The 24874-nt window shown below is 40.6% G+C and overlaps 1 protein-coding gene across 5 annotated transcripts in view; it reads right to left on the bottom strand.

The window, feature by feature from the left end:
* Positions 1–24874, bottom strand: part of USH2A (usherin) — a 440966-nt gene that overhangs the window by 98543 nt on the left and 317549 nt on the right. For all 5 annotated transcript variants that reach the window (XM_081000469.1, XM_081000470.1, XM_081000471.1 and 2 more), the window contains exons 48-50: positions 24374–24572; positions 11102–11270; positions 7525–7746 (exon numbers count right to left, since the gene is read on the bottom strand). In XM_081000469.1, coding sequence (XP_080856595.1) covers positions 7525–7746; positions 11102–11270; positions 24374–24572 — 590 coding nt within the window. The remainder of the gene's footprint in view (positions 1–7524; positions 7747–11101; positions 11271–24373; positions 24573–24874) is intronic.

Raw genomic sequence — 24874 nt, 5'->3', positions numbered from 1 at the left:
AAGTGGTACTTAATTTTGAATTTAAGATGACTAAACTGGTAAAGCCTTTGTTCAGAAGCTAATTCCAGTGATAAGGAAAGACATGGGCTTCTGCTTGCAGATACACTACAGAAAGAAGCTGTTAACATCTGCAGTGCACAACTACTTATGCCACATGGTGTGAACGTTTGACATTTCAAAACAAAATGTAGTGACGACTGGCCCCTAAACCAGTTTCTTCACTCCTGTCGAAAAAACAAGAAAATAGGTTTTGTTCTAGAAATGAGTGAATTGTGACAAATTGCTGTGAACCTGCTTCCACGTTAATAAACAATCTGATGGTGAGAAAGAAAGAGAAATAAGAGAGGAGAGAAGATGGGTGGGAATTGGCAATGAGTAGAAGATTAAACTGGAGAGAAGCTAGTGATAGGAGGACAGCAAAGATTTAGAGGTCAAGAGCATCTGATGGGGAAGGGGTCCTAGGTCAACTGCAGAGCACACGCAGAAGTTTAATCTCAGGTTCAAAAAATCAGGTAGGAGGTGATAGGAAGCAGCTCTGTCTGTCTGAGACTGGAGAGTCGCTGCCCATTGGAGCACGTAGATAATACTGGACTAGATGGCAAAATAATTTTAATCGGAATACGCAGCTTCCAGTTCCCAAAGCCTTGCTAGAAGAAGAATGGTACCTGTGGGATACCCCCCCACCCCATCTGTCTGTCCCTCTCCAAAGTAGACAGGAGTCAGGGGTCTGAATGAAGTTTGTGCCAGGGTGCTGTCTGTGTCTCTACTACAGCAGAGACTTCTTGGAGTGATACCATCTGGCTTCCCTGGGGCAGCTGTGTAATCGTGTTCCATAAGATGAAGCAGGATACTATCAAGAAATAAATCCTGGGATGTTAGTGTATGTTTAGTAACCTCTGAACAGTAAACTGGATGAGCATACATTTCATAGAGAGGCTTCTCTTAAGATAATTATACTGCAAGGACCACCCTAGCTGGGGCTATAGCACAGGGTATAATTAGCTCAATGCGAATAACTGAAGAATTTTTGCTCAAAGGGTTAGTTACTTTCAAATAACTGGGGGTCTGTAGGATAGTAAATGGTTTCATGTCTGGGTCAAATTTTTAAAGTAGAACTGTTCAATCTTACAAACATGCAGTGCCAGGCAGAGATGATTTATTTATGAGAGGACCAAATCCATCCTCCTATTCTGCCCGTCAGTTGGATTCTATTATGAAAGTTTAATATTAAACATGAAGCACTCGGTATTGCGCTGACAATGGTGACAGCAGGGTGTTGTGTAAGTGAATTGTTCCAGACTTATCCTCCCCTTTCAGCCTCTGCCTTACGATACAGTTCTGTGGATCTAACGGCTTTGTGTAGTAGGATAATATCACACCCACCGATGGGTTATCAAGACCAACAAAGCAGCAGAGTCCAAACAATATTCTTGGATGCAGCATCCATTCCCCCTACCCTAGCACATGCCACAGGACACAGCAGTGTCTGTTTGCAGCAATCATTGAGTCTCATATGTTCAGAGGCTAGGCCTAACCATGTGATAATGAGTTGAAGTTTAATGTTACCTTCCTGTCCCCCAGCCAAGACTGTGGTTGCATCACATATTGTTTTGGATAGTGTGTGTGTGTGTGTGTGTGGTGTGTTTTTGTTTTTTTTAAAGCAAATGCAAATGTTTTAGCTCAGAGCCACTATTGGCAAGCAAAGTAAAATGTTGATGATTAACCACTTTTATTCTAGGGAAGAAAAAGAAAGACGCATTCTTTCACCAAGAGTCTCATCTTTGTTTCACTGAATTAAATTTTTCAGCCAAGATTTCACTCACATAACAAGAAGTGACTCCCTTTCTAGTTTCTTTGGTAAACCATTACTTCTTTAATTATTATCAACCTTGTTCCAGCGTGATAAATTGCTAATTACTTAATACCCTAATCAGCGTTCATTCTTTGCACAGATAAACTGTGACAGCGCCATTAATTTAAATAGTAATTTCACTTAATGGCCAGAACGGCACACCAGATTTTTATGCAGCATTTTCTGAAGACTGCATCCATCACTGCAATATTCTGACATAAAGATGTCTGACGTGCACTAACTCACTTAGGGAGAGCAGATGTTGCCGAGCAGAGTTTGGTAGTAATTCCCATAGTGCATCACTTCAGCATGAATGAGCTGCAAATTCAGAAATAGACATTCCTCTGAAACCTCACTGTATAGCCTTTGACCTCAGCCTAATTTATCACATGTAGCACTTGACTCTTGAACCTTGACACTGAGAATGTACAGTTTAAAACATGCCTACAGTGGGGCAGTGGGTGGGAAGGGAAGGGAAAATAGGCCCATATATTATTGATGGATTGATTTACCTTTCAAATACATCACCTCAATCAACTGCTTAAAGAGGGAGAATTGCCTTCCAACAAATTGTGCATATACAGACACACACACACAAACAAATAAATAAATATGCATTTGCAAAAAATTAGAAAATAGAAGCATTTTCTGGAGGCATATGCCACCCTAAAATAAGCAGAAGGGAAAGAAACACACAAACCTCATTAAGACACTCCTTTACCTGCCAAGAATTATTTAATATCCCTGTAAAAATTCTCAGAAAGGTCCATGTACTGTAGTACTAACCCAGCAAAACAGCAACATGATTGAACTTTGAAGAAGAAAATAAAGATTAAGGTGGCACACTTACATTGAATGCTGTAGGCTTTCCTTGCAAGTAAGCTTGCACAAGGTTGTGCTGCATGAGGCCAACAGCACTCTCTTCACATGTACTCAGAAGTAAGTCTCACTGTGGGGACGCGGGTGGCACTGTGGGTTAAACCACAGAGCCTACGACTTGCCGATCAGAAGGTCGGCAGTTCGAATCCCCATGACGGGGTGAGCTCCCGTTTCTCAGTCCCTGCTCCTGCCAACCTAGTAGTTCGAAAGCACATCAAAGTACAAGTAGATAAATAGGTACCGCTCCGGCGGGAAGGTAAACGGCGTTTCCGTGTGCTGCTCTGGTTCGCCAGAAGCAGCTTAGTCATGCTGGCCACATGACCCGGAAGCTGTACGCCGGCTCCCTCGGCCAATAAAGCGAGATGAGGGCCGCAACCCCAGAGTTGGCCACGAGTGGACCTAACGGTCAGGGGTCCCTTTACCTTTAAGTCTCACTGTGTTCAATATGGCTTACTTACAGGAAAGTGTGTTTAGGGTTGTAGGCTTAGTGTTTCATAACCAAATCAGAGAATCAGTCTTCATTGCGAATGACTACTTGAACTATTTCCTTCAACCAGAATATTATGGCTGGTCACTGTAACTGAATGTTTTATTTTGACATTATAAAGGGAAAGGAGAGAGTAAAAAATAACAATGACATTGCTTCTTGTTGTTATGGCTTCCAGTAAACATGGTAACATTTTGGATGGACTCTAAACAAACACAAACACAACCATGCATGGATGTTAATTCCTTGAGAGAATTCTGAACAATATGCAGTAATATAACCACCAAACAAAACCAGTAGATGTCTCTGTCTGTGGCAGAAGCCTCTGCGCTAGAAACAGAGGAAATCAGTGTTCAAAACTCCCATTGTTCTAGGCACATTTTGTGACAGGGAATTTCTTTAGCACGAGCAGTTTCTGAGTTCTGGGTGCAGTACTGCGCCTAAGATTTCAGATTAAAACTACAGGGTGGAAGGAAAGGAAGACCACTTCTAGCTACTCTCTGAAGACTGGGGAAGAGATCCTCTTAAGAATATTTGGGGGGGGGGGAGGTGAAGGACTAGACCATGTGAAAAATGAACATAATATTGTAGCTGCAGTTCATTCATTTTCAGCTTTGTATTCTAGTTATTAAAAAATTGTGCCTAGACGTTCTGTTGTTGCACCCATAAACCTAGGTTTAAGGTGCCATTTAGCTCCTAGCTTTCATATCTGTTTCTAACACTGGAGGAAATAAAAGAAAACAAAGGTACAAAATAGGAAATCATACATTTCCAATTATACACGGAAACAAAGCTTTTCTTTGTGTCTCCTCAAAGAAGCAGAATAGCTCACAATGAATTATACCGGCCCAACCTGCTTTCCAAACCCAGGTCTTCGGTTAGACTTTGCATATTCAGAGGGTCATATTAAATACACAGTTAATACTATGTGTGAGAAGAGTCATTTGTTTTATGACAATCTGATGCTGTTTTTATTACATTTGTTCAATCACATACATTTTTAATGTGAACCACCTTCCTTGTCCTAAAAAGCTGAGTAAAAATATTTCAAAAATAAATAAATTTGAGGCAGAAGATGTTTGTACTCAATAGATATACATATTAAAGAGAGAGGATTTTTCATTTGCATTGAATTTTAATTTGTTTCTGGAAACAATTCAGGGTGCGAATTATTATTACTTATAAAGCCCTAAGTGGTTTAGGATGAGGTTATCTGAAGGATTGCTTCTTTCTGAATGAACCTTCCTGTGCGCTTCAACTAACTTTTCCATGTTCTGCCACCTTCAGAGGTATGGTTTGTAGAGCCACAAGGGTGGGTCTCCTCAGCACCCAGATTATGGAACTCCATCCTGAAAGAGGTTTGGTTCACCCTCTCCCCTTTTGAGTTTTAGATTGGTAGCAAAGACTTTGGCCACACATGCTGTGGCACAGCATTTTTTAAACAGTTGTTTTATGTCCCTCTCTTGGTACTGTTTTGATCGCTGTAGTTGATTGCTGTTTTTATTTGTTTTACTGTTTCAAATGTAATTGTTGTGTGTTTTTCCTTTAGAAAGCCATGCTGGGGTAGAAATCTTGGGGGCCAAAAGGCAGAGTTGACATTTTCTAAAATAGATAAACATGCAACTTAGCAAATCTCTGATTAAAAGGTATATTGCTTTTAGTCTACCTGTACATGCTGAAAAGCCACTACTGTGCCTTTAAAAAACAAATGCATGTTGAAAAGTTAATGCACAATATGCAAAGCCTGAACAAGCTAAAAAATGAAAACATTTTTAAACCTTTTCCATCTACAAATGCATGAATTTGAGAAAAGCAGTTTAAGAACACATATATCTATCTATATACACAATGAAATGAAGAACACGACTTTCATCCCAAGGTACCTGTATTACACTCCTACACAACTCATCTGCCCAGAGAGAGTAGTAAAAACATAAATGCTACCCCAGCAGTTCTCTTCCAACAGCATCTGTTAATTCACTCCATTTATAAAATACATATTGACAAAGACAACTGAACTGGGACCAGGGAGATTTGATTTGGTGTGAGAAAGTCAATTCAATGTGATTTTGTTAAAGGGCTCCTGCAGGCAAATAAAAAGAGTTTAAGTAATAAAGTACATAAAGAGATGCTTTACGAGCCAGCCCTTTCTTGTGGCAGCCACACAATGTGCTGCTATAGAAAGGGACTTGGTTCAGGAGAAACATGAGGATAATGTGTTATTCCTGCATTGCTCGGAGCTGAGGTTTCAAATGCGGGTGGGGTAGGCACCAGTCAGTTGATCACAACAATGTTGATCAGTCATTAATTTATCAGGGAAGGGAGTATAGGGGAGACAACTACTTTTATTTAATTGTCATTTATTTGTTACACAGCTGCCAGCTTCTTTTATCCTTGTGGCAGCCCTGTAAAGTAGGCTAGATATCCAGTTCCATGGGAGCTTAAAGCTCACAGGGAAAGCTGGTAGCATTCCATCAAGCAGTGAACACACAGAAACAGGACCTTGGACAGCTACAAGATTGTCTGCAGGTAGTTAGAGCCAAGTCTTATGTAGGGTAACCAGATCTTTCTTTTTTAAATAGATTTTACTGAAGTTTGGGAAAAAATACAAAGGTTAATATCAAATATTTTTAAATCAAAGATTAAAAATTAATCAAAATAAATACACAAACCAAAAAGAAAAAAGAGAACTTCCAATTCTTTGTCCGTCAGCTATATATAGAAAATTGTTCAAAGCATACACTCCAAGATAACACACAATTCAGCTTTCGATAAACAAATATTTTCTTCAGTCCTCAAACCATATTGTAAGTTCCTTTTCCTTTTTCATGCAAAAAGTCTATAATGTTTTTAGTAAATATCCACAATGATTTTTCTCTGATTAAACACATCTCAGCTAAGTCTAATAATTTTGACAACCATTCCTCCTTGGTAGGTAATGGTGAATTTTCCCATCTTTATGCATATAAAAGTCTGCCTTCTGTGATCATGTATTGAGGGTAACCAATCTAAAGTGTGGTGGGCTCCAGTTCTCTGGAGAAGTTGGCTGGCTGGTTAATGGGCTCTCATCTTATTTTTTAGCTCTTTATTTATTTATTAAAATTATATCCTGCCCTTTCTCCCAAAGGAGCCCAGAGCAGCAAACACATTAATGTTAAAACATCTAAAAACAATTCCAATACAGATGCAGACTGGGAAAGATAAGGCTATAAATGGCTGCTACCCATGAAGGATAAGTTCTGCCTCTATGGTCAAAGGTAACAGTATGCTTCTGCATACCACTTGCTGGAAATCACAGGTGTGGTGTTGTTGCTCATCACAGATCCCACACTAGTATCTGGTTGGCCCTGTGAAAACAAGGCTATTATGCTATTATGTATATATCAAGCATTTGCTTCAAGTAGGACATAACTGCACAATTTTAATTCAGAATTTGAGTGCAGATTATCACACTGAATGCATATAGGGGAGCAGTGGGTCCACACCCAGACTGTATTATTCAGCCATGAAACTCACTGGGTGATTTTGGGCCAGTCTCTTTATCTTTTACTCATGTAACCTACCACATTTACAGGTTGGGAAAGAAAAATGTTACTAAGAAATACAATAATAAACACACAGAGAGAGGCTTAGTGATAAAGCAGGTTCAAATCCCAGCATCCCTTATAATCTCCATCAGTGGTAATAAATGGAAGGTAGAAGTGTAGCAAGTGGGTGCAGTCTTGTTCCTCTCAATTTGCTTTCAGTGAAGCACCTTTACAAGACCAGAAATACGTAAGCGGAAAAGTGAAGAAATGTGCTGCCCCAGTTGGAGTACATAGCATTGACCTTGGTCAAGCAACCCCAACCTGGTACCTTTCAGATGTTTTGGCCTACAACTCCCACCATCCCTGAAAACTGACTATTTTGGCTGGTGCCTGAAACAAATGGAGGGCACCAAGTTGGGGGAGGCTGCCCTAAAATGAGCAATTGTCTGACTCAGTGCAAGGCAGCTGATTTTCCTACAAGTGTGGTGCCTATGGAGCCCTTTACACTGAGGCAGGCCTCAAGCTAGCAGCAGAAAGCAGTAACTTAAAAGCACACTTCTGTCTTGTTTTTAATGTTGCCCGTTATTCTCGCCAGCCTCTTTTGAACAATTTAGTTCCACAGGGGCAAAGCACAAAGTGTCTTCTAAAAGCAGTTCAGTATCCAGGTCTCTTTTCTTCTGTTAGATGGAATAATCATTTTGGGAAGACGAACCTTTCTTAAGTTTTTAATAGCAAAAAAAGAGAACAGAGTATATTTCTGCAACAATTTAAGAGAGTACCTGCAGTAGGTAGATGGATTTCCCCCTTTTCTTCATCACCACAACAGATCAGGTCTTTGCTGACTATTTGTCCCCCACAACATTGCTGACTGAAGCCATCATGGAGAGATCCACCGCAACATATCTGGTTCCCTGATGTGGAATAAGGAATTCCCCGGCAGCAGGAATCCCCAATCCCAACAGAGGCCCAGTTTTGTTCTTCATCTGGGCAGCATACTTCTCCTGTAGATTTAAACACAGTATGGAAATCTACATAATCCATTCCATTATTTGTTGATGTTGGCAGTAGCAGTAGTAGATTAATATTATTTACGCATCAGCATCAATGTACATAGAATGGTATGGTTTAGCATAAGCAAAGGGATTCTTAAGCTTTCAATCTAACATTTGACATGGTAGCAGATAACAAAGGAGAGGAAGGACAAAAAAGGCAAAGAATGGATGGGTGCAAATACAGTTATCTGCACATTAGACTATTTCAGCGAAGGGTGAAAATGTCCTTGCATGTTAAGCTTTTAGCTAAAAGTATAAAACATTAGAAGGAAACACCTATAATATCATTCCTGTCCAACAGGTTTACAGTCTGAGTATCACAAGTAGGTTAACTGTGAAGGAAAAGGACAGGGCTGGCAGACAAGTTAACAAAGATGAGAGAAAAAAGGGCTAGGAAAAAAGGAAAGGGGGATTGGTGTGGCTGATAGAGGAAGGCTTTTCTGTCAAAAGAGATGGCCTATGTATAACTCCACAATTGCTACCATGCGCCACATTTTGCCTGAAAGCATTTTTGCAATATCTCCCATGTTGAAGAACCTCAGATACTATAGCTAGGGGAGACCCTGGATTTCTGGGATTTTGTAAACTTTTTGAAAAGCAAAATCCTTTTTATTTGATATTACTATGGTTTTCAAATGTTGTTAATTCTACCATGAATTATTAAAGCCCCTCAAAGTAGGTTTCCAAGTTGTACTAGATTGGGCATGTACTGTACAAGCTAGTGATACTACTAGTGTTGAAATGAATCATTGCTATAATACCGCACAGGGCACCTAATTATAACTGCTCTGTTTCTCCATTTCTGAAAATTATTTGTTGTCGTTTAGTCGTGTCTGACACTTCGTGACCCCATGGACCAGAGCATGCCAGGCACTCCTGTCTTCAGAAATTCTTTAGGTAGTCATTTTCAGAAAAATACAATTGTACACACATCCAAACTCATGCATGCTGTAGTCCACATGTGAATCAGCTATCTTTCACTTAAGTTTCCTCTTCAGAAGTACTCTCCATCAACTATATTTGAATCTTCAAGTTTAATATGCCACTTGGAGTTCTATTAGGGGAGTTTTGAAAAGGGAACTGTCCAAAACCACTAGTGTGTGCATGCAATCTGAGGCATAAGTCACCTTGCTGGAAGCTAGCTACGATGTTCTCAGATGACATTCAGGAAAGAACATTGTTCACTTTCTCCACAAAACCCCAGGGAGAGAGAGAAGTGTGATGAGCGCTAGCATTATTTACTTTATTATAGTTTGGAAATTCACCCCTTCCCATCTTTGCTTTGGGATTCATATCCTTATCTTCTATTTCCTCAAAGATAACACTACCACTCCTTTCCTGAGTTCTAAGCTTCATGCTTGTAGCAAAGGACTTAAGTTCATCTCTCACATTATTAAAAGTGGCCAAACAACATCTGGAAGGCATGCATGCCAAGAGTGCCCTGTATAAATATCTTTATCAAATAAAGTCAATAATAAACCAAAAAAGACATGAGCAAACCTTTGGAGTGTAAGAGATATAATCAGTTTAGATACTTAACCACATTTCTCTGCTCTCCTCAGAATCTAATTTCATGACTGAACAGAGTAAGGCCTTCAACGGGGTATGTAAGTCACATCAATTGGAAATAATACAGATTTTTTATATATTTTTATTTTATAAAAGGACCATTAGACATAAGACACAAAGGATCAGTAACCTTCTCATTAACCTCTCAAAATGGGATCCATTCCAAGCCAAGCTTGAAAATGTTTTCTCTCTGAAACTACCATGCAGTCTTACCAGTTAATTGTTATCCTTATCAAAAAATGACCCACATTAACATTTCGCTTGGGGTTATTAGCATAATTATAAAAAGAGAGAGAGGGGAAAAGTGACCAATATTGTTCTTGTTGCTGCACTTAAGAAACAAGGGGGAAGAAGAAAGCAGGAACCACATCTTTAAAAAAACAACTGCTGGCAAACAGTTTAGAAATAGTCACCGCTTGAAACTTAACAATTGCCAATTGAATTTGAGCTTCTTTCAGAGACAAGATGATTTGCATCACTGTACTTTTCTGTCCTTATGTAAACAGCATTAAGCTAGTTAACAGAGACCACCGGATGAGTCTAGAGGTCACAGACAATGATCTTATTTTAGTACATTGAGATTAATGAAACCACCAAAAGACTCTCCTTTATTGGGACAGCATTTTTTCCCCCTTTTGGATGACATCATGGGAGGCATTCTAATATTGTGATATATGAATGACTTCTGAAGGCACTGGAATTTAGGATGTGCTGCATAGCTTGGCTGAAATTCAAAGTACTTCTGAGCACAGGGAGTGTTTGCCAACCCATGGGTAATGCAGTCAATTTAGCTGCTGACCTCACAGTTGTCTGCAAAGAGTTTTGTGCATTAAAAATCCGGTAGAAATCTTTCTTTGGGCTACCATACTTGCCCTATTTTAAAATGTGTCAAAAACCTAATTGCAAATAATATTAAGAGGGTTGCTCAAAGGGAAAAAAAAGATGTTTCTTTCTTGGCAAGCTTAAATTTGGGGGGAAAAATGTATCATGGAACAGATTTCATACTATACAGCAACCCATTTTCCAGAGTACTTAGTGATTCTGACAATATACAATAAGGAATGTAATACTGGATCTTGATTCCACCCCCACACCCTTAAATATATACAGCTTTTAATTAGGAATTGGGTATATGTTTCTATGGGCAGATAAGACGGAGCTAACCCATTTTCTGCAGTGTCAGATTGCACTGTATGGAGAAAAGTCACACTTGGAGACCATTCTATTTTGTGGTAAGCCGTGCAAGTGAGCTTGTTATGGGATGGTGTATACATGCAATAAAAAGATAACTAGTTTAGTATGTCGTGGTGAGCCAAAATGTGCTGCAACTAACTTTGCACTCACCCGCTCCCCACTAGAATTAGATGGAGTGAGGGTGACTGGCCCAAGTTCTCCAAGTGAACATCATGGTTCAGTGGAGATTTGAACCCATAGTTCCTCAAACCAACACCAAGCTCTCAATTCTCATCCTGTTCACATATTCAGCCGTTGTAAAGCTATTTAGGTAACAAATGTCTAACACACAAGTGTGTAGGTACTTTATTCATCCATTCAACAGTGTCATTATGAGCATAGAATGCTTTTCCAACATTGGGCAAAAATCACAGAACTATTCCATTTCTTATCCTGTGAAATATTATTCTTCTAAAATTTACGCACAAATGCAAATTCATTCTTCTGAAAGACAACTGTGCAGATTTGTTATGTCAAATTCTTGCATTATTTCCCCCTTTACCTGCAAGTACTCTTGTGTAATAGCCACCACAACACTGATGCTCCGGTTGTACAGCATGCACCTGGCCGCCACAGCAAACACCTGATGTATTATGCATCACTGGGATGTATTTGTCTTCACAGCACCGGAAACCTGGTGTATTGTTGTGCAGAATCCCATTACAACACACCTTAAAGTTTTTAAAAACAACAAGGACAGAGACACGATGTGTTAAAAATATATTTCCTGCAGAAAACAATCAGAAGGGGAAAGTATGTATAAATCTAAAGCAGATATAATGGCTGAAAGTAATGCTGTGTCCTCTTGTTGTTGACCTTTGTCTGTCTTGAGATACAACGGAATGGACATCCAAGGGTGAAGTCAAACCACTGTGTTGACAACAGCAAAGTGACCTTCCTGGGGCACAAGCCTGGGCAGTATGTATGGAGGTCCTGGGCTGTCCAGATAACCGTCCCCCCTGGTTTCACTGATGTGGTCCAAAGGAAAGCGGAGCAATACATTTGGCAACAGCTTGGCTGCAGGAGGCACTAGTGCAAATATAGTATAGACAGACAGAAAAGAAATGTAAATTATCTCACCATAATGTAGGTGAGATAAGTGCCTGCTCAGCCTTCTGCCATGCTGCTAATTTTTGATGGGCAGCTTCAAGACCTCTGCCCTCCCTCCTTATGCTTCTTACCATTAAACTGGACTTGGGAAGGACAACTCTTAAAAGAAAGAACTATCATATGCAGAGTTGGACATAGGACCACCATACAACCTGCATTGATTATTGTTACAATTGTTGGCCTTCAAGCATATTTTACAATGATGATTTCTTCATTAATATAGATGTCACCGCAGGAAAGTATAAGATTTTTGATCCTGAGATGTTATCATGTTTAGACTGTATTTCTTATTTCTGGATTTTGGAAAGGACGTGTCTGAATTAGAAAGCTATAATTATACGAATCAGGGTTTCCCAATGCAAGCACCTGTGTTGTTTCTTAAATTTATTTTTTCCTTTGTGGCATATGATCACTTCTTTATTACAATGATTTTTCAAATACACTGACCATAATATATGTGTGTGTATGTACACACACAGAGAGAGACACTTTCTCCTTGAAGTAAAATTCGCATGGAAATGATTTCTGAATAGGACTTAACTGAAGACTTCTTTCTGGGATGAATTATATGCTTGAACAATCAAATAATTATTTGTATGCTTGAACCTGTGAAAGCCGGCCAGCATGGCATACACATGACATATACTGAAAAGCAAGTTGAGTCATTGTAAAATACAATCTCAGAACTTACATTCATTTCATTTTACAAGGAACAGTTATTATTGCTAGATCGAAAAGGTGTTTTCTAGTGTAGCACAGGTACATAAAGGATACCTTATTGATCTTTTCTTTTTATTAGTGGTCAAACAAAACTACTCACATAATTTTGCTTTCATTTTCATGTGGAGCAAAATCTCTCCCAAACAAATGTAAAATTGTCCATCCGTAGTTTTGCACATTTGCTGACAACTTTTTAAATATCAAGTTCTACCTCATCAAAAGGATTCCAGATAAACATGCAGTGTGAAAATAAAAGTTCAGCTGATTTTTTTTTATTTTTTAACAAAGGGTGCCTCCAGAAATAAGGCCTGATGTCTGGCATGTGAAGCATTTCAAAGCAATGCTTGGAAAGGGGGCACTTACTGTGGCAAGTACTAGTGATGGGAGTAAGTCTTGTTTTCGTTAACCCACAGAGTGAAAAACCAACTGTAAGGCTGCAGTTCCCTCCAAAAACATCCCAAAAAGTCACAAAATATTCAGTGGCTTTGGGGGGCAGGGAGGCAGGGAGTGAAATTATTTCCTGTCAGAAATTCAGTCAAACTTGTTTCAGTCAAGTTCAATGCCGCTCTAATTTTCACTCTTGATTGCAAGCAATAATGACTGCTTACCCAGTATTGGAGTGGGCAGAGGCTGCAGCCCATCGCAGCAGGCCCTCACCTTTGTGGAGCAAACAACCCCTGCATGGTCCAGCCACTGGGAATTCCCACTTGGCCAGCCACAAGGGAGGGCAGGAAAGCCCACTAGCCACTAAATCTGAAGCGGCCTGTGTGGTAGGCCAAAGGGGGTGGAGCTTGGATGTGGAGTAGTTTTCACTCTGGTCTGCCACCCAGAAATATATACCGTATTTTTCGCTCTATAAGATGCACCAGACCACAAGACGCACCTTGTTTTTGGAGAAGGAAAACAAGAAAAAAAATATTCTGAATCTCAGAAGCCAGAACAGCAAGAGGGATCGCTGCGCAGTGAAAGCAGCAATCCCTCTTGCTGTTCTGGCTTCTGGGATAGCTGCACAGCCTGCATTCGCTCCATAAGACGCACACACATTTCCCCTTACTTTTTAGGAGGGAAAAAGTGAGTCTTATAGAGCAAAAAATACCGTAAGCTGGGACGGCAATCGGCCAAAGAGCAGCTCTCCCTCCCACACTGTTATGTTGTGGTTATTTGTATGCTAACCCTCTTTCCCTTCCTTCACACTGCCTAACTGACCTTGCTGTAATTTATTAATGGTTGTCACATTCGGAGCCAGGAAGGAATTCACCTGCAAACAGATTGGCCCCGTTTGGAAGTTTTGCCTTCCTCATAGCAATAGCCACAACTTTTGGCAGATAAGGCATTGGGTGGAATCCTTCGTCTAACACTGGGTTGGGGCAAAGTGCTGCATGACTCCTATCCCATACAGGTGCAATCTCAGGGTACCGCATTAGAGGGGTCTTGATGGAAGTATGTCCAGAGCCAAGTGTGGGACAGAGGGGTTCTGGAGTTTCCAGCAGCAGCCTCAGGGGGCCACCTAGGGAGAACTGCATCTTGAGGAGGTCCAATAATCCCAGGCATGACCCTGCTCAAATGTCAGCCCTCCATCTGAAGGCTGAGAATGGACACACACCCAATGCCTGTGCCAAACCCTACCTACAATTGTAATCAATAAAATCTGTGGCCAATTTTAAAATACCCAGAACATATTCTGCTGTTTATTCCACCTATCTCTGTCTAGGTATTTGCTCCCTGGGGGGTGGGGAACACTGTGAGTGGGTCTGCAGCTATTACTACTGTTGTTATTTGTTTATTACATATCTGTAGAGCTCTACATCCGGGACAGTTTACAATATAAAAACACAAAAATACATAACATAGTAACAAGCGAAAGCAATTCCCCCTCCCACTCCCCATTTTAAAAGGCCATCGATTATTTAATTAGCCAAAGGCCAGGGAGAAGAATATTTTTGCCTGACGCATAAAGATGTAACCAAAGCACAAGGCGGCCCTCCCTGAGGAGAGCCTTCTGCAAGGTTCCCTACCCCTGCTATAAATAAACCCACCACCATTCTCTAAACTCTACACTGAACACAACTACAGCAACAAAGTGAATTAAAAAGGTTTTGCAATGACTTCCTGACCGTGGAGTAATAGTTTTTAAATATTATGAGAATATATGTATTATATATATATATATATATATATATATATATATATATATATATATGCTAAGCATCCCCAGATTCCCCTCAAAATGAAAACTCCGTGGGAATGAGGAAGTAATGATAGTTAAACTAATTTATAGTTCAGACAGGCCCCTTAACCCTGCATATTTTATCACTAGTTGGTTGCAGTAATGTGCCATTTGACACGTCTAATCTCTGCTATGCTTTGTTAGCTGGGCATGCAGCTCCATTTTAAAACTACACATGGGGAAAAAATATTGTTAAAAACGGATTTTCCCCCTTCAGTTTTCTTGGTAATTTCTAAAAGCAGAACTCTATGCAAGAGGAAGTAACAGGTTTGTGCAAGCCTTGTACAAACAGATACCTCCTGCTCTTTAAAAGTTAAGTGGTAAAGCTTGCCACTGGGAGAACAGGATGCTGGACTAGATAGGCCATTGGCCTTATCTAGCAGGCTTGCCTTATGGCCTCGTGCTCTTAAATCTACAAGCTGAAATCGACAAATGGGGCTGGCCCTTAATTCAGTGCTGCCGCTAGGAAGGGAACAGAAATTTGTGAAGCAAGTTAAGCAGTCCATTTCCAAGCCTAGTTCAAAGCATCAGAACGCCAAAGCCACATGCCCCAGTCTGGTGGCAGCTGAATAATGCTCCAATGCATCACTGAATGAAAATGTGCATTTTGAAGGTGAGGATTAACTTTCTAATGGCAAAGATGAATCCTTTTCTTTTTTTATTCCACACCCCCTCCCTTAAATGTCTATATCTATAATTCAACCGTCAGTCTATCTAAGCCCAGGTGAGATCAGATTCTTAAGTACAAGCCTTCTGTGGCTCGGCCTCACATACAGCCATCAGCTCCTAAGTTTAATTGAAATGTATGGCAGCAAGAAAATCTTTATCTATACTTTGGCAGATTGATGGTGCAACAGCGACTTATCTGTATTAGTGGAAACCTATTAACTAGTGCATACACAGGCTTGCTATGGTTCAGTACCGTTATTCCTTTAGGCACTAACATTATTCACGTGATTAGCCCCATTGAGTTCTTCTGAGCATGCAGGGCAATGATACTATGACTTTCACATTTCCTTCTGTAATTACTTTTAAACAGGTGAAAATGCTAACAATCAAACTGAGTGGAAGATAAAGAAAATTACAGAAATTAACACAGTTTATGAAGCTGAGCTTTTTATGCGGTCAATCGGTAAAACAAAGCAACTCACATATTCCCCTGATTCCTTTATCACAGATTGACAGAAATGGAAGGGCGGAGTTTTCCCTGAAATGGCAGGGAAACCAGAGCTGGAAATGACCCCATTGTCCAAATTCTGAATTTTAAAGTGTCCAAATGAGTAAGATTCAAATCTTACTCATTCAGATGCATTAAAATTCAGAACCCTGACTTCACATTTGGGACCTCTTTTTGTCAAGTGAAACAACGGTACTTTCCCCACTTATTTTGAGTTATTGTAATACTGCACTTGGAAATAAGTCCCACTGAGTTCAATAAGACATACCGTATATTTCCATGTATAAGATTCCCCCATGTATAAGACAACCCTATTTTTTAAAACCCAATATTTAAGAAATAAAGTTGTCTACCTTTTTGGGAGGGTAGGGGAGGTCACTTCCGCCAATCGCTCCCCCGCCAATGCTGATCGCTTGCCACAGTCACTGCCAATTGCACACCTCACTGCAGCCGGCAATTGTATGCCTGCTCATCGCCACCAACAGCCCTCCTGCCCACTTGCTGCCTGCCTCACCACTGCCGCCAATCGCCTGCCCAATTGCCGAAGCCACAGCCAATTGCCAGCAGGCCTTGCCGCAGCCACCAATCACCCACCCAATCGCCGCTGCCAATCTCCTGCTTGCCTATTTTTTTTTAGCAAAAAGCATCATCTTATACATGGAAAAATGTGGTACTCCTGTCTCTAGCAAGTGTGCGTATGACTATAACTATAATCCTGTTTGGTTTATGCACTGCAAGTTTGCACTGGTGTTAATTTATTCCATCCTATGTGTATTTGCATACTTACTTGCTAGGAATTACTGTTACTAGAGTGTCTGCCTCACTACAAGACAATTATTAAAGAAAATTCTGTTTTAAAGATCTGAGAAGTATAGAAGAGACACCTTTGTCTTGGGGTTGGTGGGAGATATATTCCTCCCCTGCTACAAATTCAGGGGAAACTTATCTTGAAGCTTGGCGATATGATAATGCACCTCTATAATAAAGAAACATGATCAGACTGAAAATGAAACTGCGGAAGGGACACAGCTGAGTGGTAGAGAATCTGCTTTGTACGCAGAAGATCTCAGGTTCAACCCCCAGCATCTGGTTGGCCACTGTGAGAACACAATACTGGACTAGATGGACCAATGGCCTGATTCAGGAGGCTCCTGTCATATTCTTATGTTAGAGACTAAACAGGTCTGCCTCTCTCACAAACATATTGAGCAGTTCCCTTCCAAGCATGGCATTTGGACACTTTTGGATAGATGTTGCATTTCTGATTAGGGTAATTAGGATCACCCTGATATTGTCTTGCAACTTGACTTGTAATGGCATAAACAAACACGTTAGGAACCTCTCCCGTCCAACTGAGGAATAGTTTTCTGCAAGGATAGACTGTGTCATCTAGTTCTCCATGGGGAATTTGGTCATGCTTTCCTGAGACAACCTCTTGTTAAAAGCAGCTGTCACTATGTACCCAAGAAGGAGCTTACCAATTTGCTCCTACTCAACACAATGCTGAAGCTCATTTATCCAGCTAGCCAACATTTGCTTGCTTCACTATCCTATTACATAGCTCCGTAACATCATCTGCAACATGCTGTAAATCGCAAAATAGCATTTTTGGCAGCTTTTTAAGACAGTTACTATTTGCATTGGTATGAAGCCCAGAGGATATGCATTATCAGCCCATAAAACAGAATGCATTCAAGTAATGTCAGGATTGTGTCATATTCTGGAAGGGAAAAAGCCAACATACAGAAATTGGTAATGATCATCATTATCTCATCCTCCTTTATTTAGGTGCAGAAGCAGCCAGGGTTCTCATAAGGTCAGTATTATCTCATCCTATTTTATTTAGGAACAGCAACTGTGGATGGCGTAATCAGGCATAGGGCCATATATGTGCTATCCTACCTAATATAAAATATTTTATTACCTAATTATAGTCCATACAATGGACCTGACTTAGTTCTACCTAGATTAATAGGAATAAGGGATGCAGGTAGATTTTGTTTTAAATCACACTGCTCCCTGGTATTTTAAGGAGCTGCAGTTTGTGGGTTGGACAAAAAAAGTGCAAATGGAGGAAATCTCATTCTGAGACCAACTAAACACATGTTACGACACATAATCATGCCTACTCACAGCATGAGTTGCAAAACCCAGACCTTCATCTGATAGAATTATAGTTGGGAGAATGGACATGGGTCATCTAGTTCACCCCCTGCAATGCAGGAATCTTTTGCCCAATGTGGGGCTTGAACCCACAACCTTGAGATTAAAAGCCTCAAGTCCTACCAACTGAGCTGCCCCACCTTTTAATCTTGGTCAAGGTACCCAATTTTGACAGACCTGGTGGGCCAGTACAAGCAGCTTGGGTTACTAGAAGTGGCCTGGGTCATTGCACTAAAGCATACTTCTAATTCCCACTTGAAGATCCTTTCACTGCATTGGTTGCTTCTCCCAAATTTCCTCAAATTTTGCAAGCAGGTTGGATTGTCTTCAGGTGTCCTGCATTGTGCTCTAAATACAATTGCCTGGATCCTGCCCTACAACTTTGAAAGCCACGGGTTGTGAGTGAATTTTCAGCATGTGATGTCAGAACATCCACAAGACCCACTTACCATGCTCAAACTCCCACAAATGGAAACAAATGTTCTTTTGACTTGGATCATAATTAAAGTAATAAGATAATGTGAGGAAGTGGTTAGAGAGTTGGACTAGAGCCTAGCATTGTTGTTGTTTAGTCGTTTAGTCGTGTCCGACTCTTTGTGACCCCATGGACCAGAGCACGCCAGGCACTTCTGTCTTCCACTGCCTCCCGCAGTTTGGTCAAACTCATGCTGGTAGCTTCAAGAACACTGTCCAACCCATCTCGTCCTCTGTCATCCCCTTCTCCTTGTGCCCTCCATCTTTCCCAACATCAGGGTCTTTTCCAGGGAGTCTTCTCTTCTCATGAGGTGGCCAAAGTATTGGAGCCTCAGCTTCACGATCTGTCCTTCCAGTGAGCACTCAGGGCTGATTTCCTTAAGAATGGATAGGTTTGATCTTCTTGCAGTCCATGGGACTCTCAAGACACGCCAGGGTTCAAATTCCCACTCAGCCATGAAGGCCATTAGGTGACCTTGGGCCAGTCACTCTCTTGTAAACTGACCTACCTCACAAGGCTATTTTGAGGATAAAATGGACAGGTGGGAAAGCATGTGTGCCACCTTAAACTCTTTGGAGGAAAGGTGGGAAACAAATGTAATAAATAAAGAGGTTATTTGCATAGTGTGTGTTGCCAATCCACATTAATTCAGCAGCTAATTGAAGGACATTAGTCTCTAGCATAACTTACTTGAGCATTAAAATCCACATACCAAAAACACATACCCAAGGCAAAACAATAAACTTATCAACCTATATAGTGGTATAACCTTAGGCTCCCTTATGTGTTTCACTCACTTCAACTTTGAAGATGCATACTGGAGTTGGTTAGACCTACATTTCCAAGGACTGTAACGGAAATGGTTGTTTTACTTTTTAAGGTTCTGGATTACAGTGTATAATAAACATTTAAATTTTATGAAGCCAAGTTCTGAAAACTTTATCTTAGTGGAAACAGAATGTGAATGCTACAGTTTTGACTAACCCTACCCACAGAAGGATGCCATATAAGATGCTTATCATCCAGAATATTAATTGGTTTCTTTTGGTGACTTTCACCGATAAACATATTCTCTTATTTTAAAAGCACCTTATTAACACCTAAGATTGTGTTTTCTTCTATCACTTTCTTTGGTACCTCTTGGCCTTGAGTGAATTGCAGTTTGGGATTAGTTACACTTTTTAATTAATTAACAACATGCTCATACACTAAACTTTTAAGATGCTAAATTCATAGATTTGCTTGCACTCTCTTCCTTTAAATCAGTGCTGAAGATGAAATGCATAATGGAAGAATCATGGTTTGAAGATTCTGCTACACTGTGGCAACAAGTCCCTGTCAACACTGTACCGATCCTTAATGAAGGGCTGTAAAGGTAATACAGAATAAACTTTATTTTTATATTTTGCTTTTATTTTGCTAAAGGCAACAGGCAAAAGGCAGATCCAATATTGGATAAAACATTTCGGAAGGCACTCTCCTGACATAAGTTCTTGTGCCCAGTGCTGAAGCACAGTGGAAGTAAAACATGAACCAGATAGTATAAGGGCCATAGTGTGTCCTAGATAAAGGAGAAGGAAAGGGAAGCAGAGGTTTGGCTCTTGATTTTCAGAAACAGCATGGCTCATTTTTAAGACGAAGATGATCACAGATGAGCTGGACCCAATGAATGTTTTTTTAAAAACCCATTATAGTCTTTTTCTTAGTGAATTTCTTGCACTACAGATATCAAATGGTACTATATGGTATTGATATACTTGGATACTTACCTTTCTCATCATGGCGTTCCTTTGTTCCTCCTTGCAGGCTCTTTCTGTTCTTAAATATTGTAAGCTAAGAAAGCAAGTCTCTTCTAGCACCTGCCTGGCTGGCTGGCTATCAAGAGAACTTTCAGGGCACAACCCTCTGAAGGTGGCTCATAGCAGGATAATTTAGCTTTCAAATAATTTATAGACAAAGCCACCTGCAATGTCTCTCAGTCAAGGCTCTCAATGATCCTCCTTTCACCATCCACCATATCAGCTTGTATTAAGTGTAGTCGACAAACAGAGAGGTTAACTCACTAATTATCATCTCAAATTATGACCCTTGGAACTCCTCAGATTCTTCTCTGGTGTGGTTTATAATCTGGCCCAGATATAGGTTATTGTGCTTGTCCCTCTCCTTCGAAGAACTGCACACACAAAAATTTCTTCTGAAGGACAAATACCCCCGGCACACAAAGACACAAAGTTCCTCTTCCTGCAGAAGCCGTCCCCTGCTCAGTGTAGTCTTGGAAACCAGCCTAAAAACTGATTTCTTGGGGGCAAAAGTTTTGTCGTCCTGCTGCCAAGCAACAGTGTGTAGAGCTTGGTGGAACATGAGGTCAAACAAAGAGAAGAGTCTCCAAGATACACCAGGCAGAATCAGCATACAAAGTCAAGTCAATTCCAAGGGTTCTGCAGACAGCAAACCATGTTGTCAGAAAATCCAGAGGTCAGGAAATCCAATGATCACAAACCAAGGGTCCAGACAGAGAGCAGGAAGTACAAAGTAGGGAACCACAGGTGTTGTTTCTGGAATCTGACTGCTGCCGAGAGCTGTTTAAGAAGGCTGAAGCCAGCTGGTTCTCATCAGTGCCTTCTCCTCTGCGTCCTTGAAGGCTGATCAGCTGCAGGTGGAGTCACTCCCCCTTCTCCCCCTTCAGGCTGCTGTTCAGCAGGTTAAGCTGACTCCCGACCCATGACACAAAAGCCTATTCCAGGGGAACCTATTCTGTACTACCGTGGGAGGTAGCCCGATTTATCAGGAAATCTGATTAATTTCTTCATGTATTTGGTTAAATATGTTACAATTGACAAGGTCAGTGTGATTAAAGGGAAAAGGAGATGGGGAAGCTGGTGAGAAGCCTAAGGCATCCTTTAGAGCGGGATGCAGCCAACGTGGTGCGCTCCAATTCTTTTGGGTTACAATTCCCATCAGCCCCAGTCAGCATGGTCAATGCTTAGTAATGACTATAATTGTAGTCCATGACATCTGGAGGGCACCACGTTGAGTACCCCTAACGTAGCACATGAAAAGAGTGCTCCACAACTTTTAAGGAGGACAGGGAGTAGAATCCCTTTAGTGCCTGCCTCACCCTTGGGGGCCATGCCTTCCTCAGAACACGGATAGTTGTGTGAGTTATGGGGAGCCGGATGGTGCAATTCACTGTGGCCTCTGAGCAAGTGGAATCACTAAAAGGGAGCAAGGTGCCTGTGCTGCCTGGTCCAAAGTGTGTTAACACCTGCACTACAGATGGGATGAGTTAGGAATAAGAACTCAACTCATGGCAGAACCTCTTACACTTAAATTTTAAATCTATAAAACCACAGCCCTTTACATCACTAAAACTGCAGTTTCATATTCATATTCCTGGTCTGTACACAAATATATATTTCCCTTCGTGTTTTCTTCCTCAGCTGGTAACAAACTATAAAGGTACTAAGTTCACTAAATAAAAACAAAACAAAAAAACTTGTACTCGGAATGATTCTCAAAAATGCAGTAATGCATATTTAAACCTTACAGGTGAGACAATAAAGGGCTAAACTTTCCCAATGCTAAATGCAACACATAGCTAAGGCTGTGTCAGCTGCTGTAATTTATATTTTGATGTGAATCACTCAGATAACTCACTTTCCTAATTGCTGTCTTGTCTGACAGCGATCTTATGAATACACGCTGTCATTGCATGTGTGATGATGCTGTTGACAAATAGGGACATTATTTCATTACATTAAATCTTACCTTCAAACTAAGAGTTTTCTACCTCATTTGTCAATAAAAAACTGTGTACAGACTCCTACTCTCTGACTACATTATTGATCCCACTCCTAAACTGCAACTAATATGACCATTAATCTGCAAATGACCATAATTTTAAAATATTTCTGACAAAGCACGATAGGCCCACATTCAGAGTTGCTCATCATTGTCACGTAAACAACCACCCACTTGTAGCTGAAACTAAATGGATTTGCTGTAAAGTGGCATCAAATCATTCAACCAAGTAAGTCTCCAAAAAGGCATCTAATCATCCCAATAAACTAATATTTGCCATGCAGATTATGATAAATGATAAGAATAAAATGCACTACAGGAAGCTGTATAAGCATCTCCTCATACTTTTTACTGTCAGCTTTTTTTAAAAAAAAGATAATATAGGTAGCACAAGACTGTTGGAAACAGATGTGTATCTAAAAGCAGTTACTATGGATTCAGTGTAATTGAAGCATATAGAAACATTGGCTCAAGCTTCAGTACTGCAAGGTTATCAGTTGTGATGGCATAATACTGGCATCATGCAACCCATAATACAGCAGCACAGTTTAATTCCACTGTAACGCAAGCATCACAATCACATAGCTGCAGCATGCAAATCAATGCTATGGATATGTGTGTAAACAGGACATCATGGGCTCCTCCAGATTTGTGCTTGTGATGTTTGTGACTGCAAAGGTTTTGGGGCGGCCCCCTTTCATTTTCAGTCATTTTCAACCTCCTGTTGAAATCTCATAACTTTTTATACCACAAATGTTCTTGTTTATCTTTTCCCACTTTTTTGTTGTGCTACAGCTCCTCCAGACAGAAGTAATGTGGTAGCATCAGGGAAGCATCTCAGAACCAACTAAAGTAGAATAAATCATAAAATATCATAGTTGGAAGGGACCCCAAGGATCATCTAGTCCAACCCCCTGCAATGCAATTAATCTCAACTAAAGCATCTAAGCAACTAAAGCTTAAAAACAATCCTGCTTAAAAACCTCCAAGGAAGGAGGGTCTACAACCTCCCAAGGGAGTCTGTTTCACTGTCGAACAGCTCTTACCATTGTTCTTCCTGATGTTTAGATCTCCTTTCTTGTATCTCAAAGCCATTCATTTGTGTTCTACCTCCAGAGCAGGAGAAAACAAGCTTGCTCCATCTTCCATGTGACAGCCCTTTAGATATTTGAAGATGTGAAGGCTATCACATCTCCTTTTGGGCTCCTCTTTTCTAGGCTAACGATACTCAACTCTCTCAGTCATTCCTTATAAGGCTTGGTTTCCAGACCCTTGTTCATCTTGTTCATCCTCTGCATATGTTCCAGCTTGTCAATATCCTTCTTAAATTGTGGTGCCCAGAATTGGACACAGTATTCCATATATGGTCTGAGCAAGACTATAGAGTGGTACTAGTATTTCTCATGATCTAGACATGATACTTCTGCTGATGCAGCCTAGAACAACATTAGCTTTTTCTCTTTTTTTGCTGCTGTTGCTATGTCACACTGCTGACTCATATTAAGCCTGTAGTCCAATAAGACCACTAGATCCTTTTCATATGAAATACTGTCAAGCCAGGTGTCCCCCATCTTATATTTGTGCAGCTGGTTCTTCCTGCCTAAGTGCAGAACCTTACATTTGCCCCTGTTGAGATTCATTTTGTTAGTTTTGGCCCAGTTCTCCAATCTCTTAAGGTTGTTTTGAAATCCAATTGTGCTTCTTGCGGCATTGGCTACCCCTCCATTACTAATGCGCTATTATTGTGTCAAGAATACATTGCAGAATACACACACAATAAGACACCAGTCTGGAGAGCCCCTAAGTTCTGTTGAATAGCTCAGCCCTCAAGGACAGAGTGTGCAATTGGGGATAGGAATGCACAGGGTACCCCTGGGTTGGTTCTTGTAATATATAAGCCATCATGGCTACGGACTTTCAAACTCCTAATTTTCTCTTTAGCTCATATACTCAACTTTTGCTGGTGAGAGTGTTACAGAGTACGGTGGGACAACTGAAAAGCCCCTGTATTCAATAATGAGTCTCCTCGGCTCTGAAGGTGGAACTCACTCAGTAGATCTTAATATAAAAGCAGGTTCACCAGCAGGTTAATTGATGTTACCTTAAACTGTGGGTTATAGCACAGGCCTCCACAGATATTTTCATGGATATCACATTGCAAGGACAGACATGCCATTCCACCCTGATGTTTTGATAGCTGCTGTGGCACGGTGCACCGTCGCTGAGCTTTGCGTAACAGATCATATCCTAGGATGATGCCATTTGGTTGTCCTGGTGATGCCCAGTTAATCTGAAGTGACCTAGAGCAACAAAAATCATTAATGTGTAAGACAACTCATAAGATATGTGAGTTCCATTTAGCTGTTGCTGAAACTGAAATCCATACAGGTGTCCTTTTAACATTGCTGCAACGGAGCTTTGAGTTGCAAAGCTCTTGCTAAGGTAAATCACTGTTGGAGTGGTATTTTGCTAACCAATTTGAGAGATCCACCTGAAAAGTGGTATATAAATAGAAATACCTCAAACAGACAGAGAACTGTTTCAGTGTAACCATTATTCTCAAGTGTTTTCAATGTCTTAAAAAACAAACGTTTCTTTTGGT

This window comes from Podarcis pityusensis (assembly GCF_964106645.2).
Source record: "Podarcis pityusensis genome assembly, chromosome: 3".
In the NCBI taxonomy this organism is placed as follows: domain Eukaryota; kingdom Metazoa; phylum Chordata; class Lepidosauria; order Squamata; family Lacertidae; genus Podarcis; species Podarcis pityusensis.
This window is presented reverse-complemented; position numbering and strand designations above follow the sequence as displayed.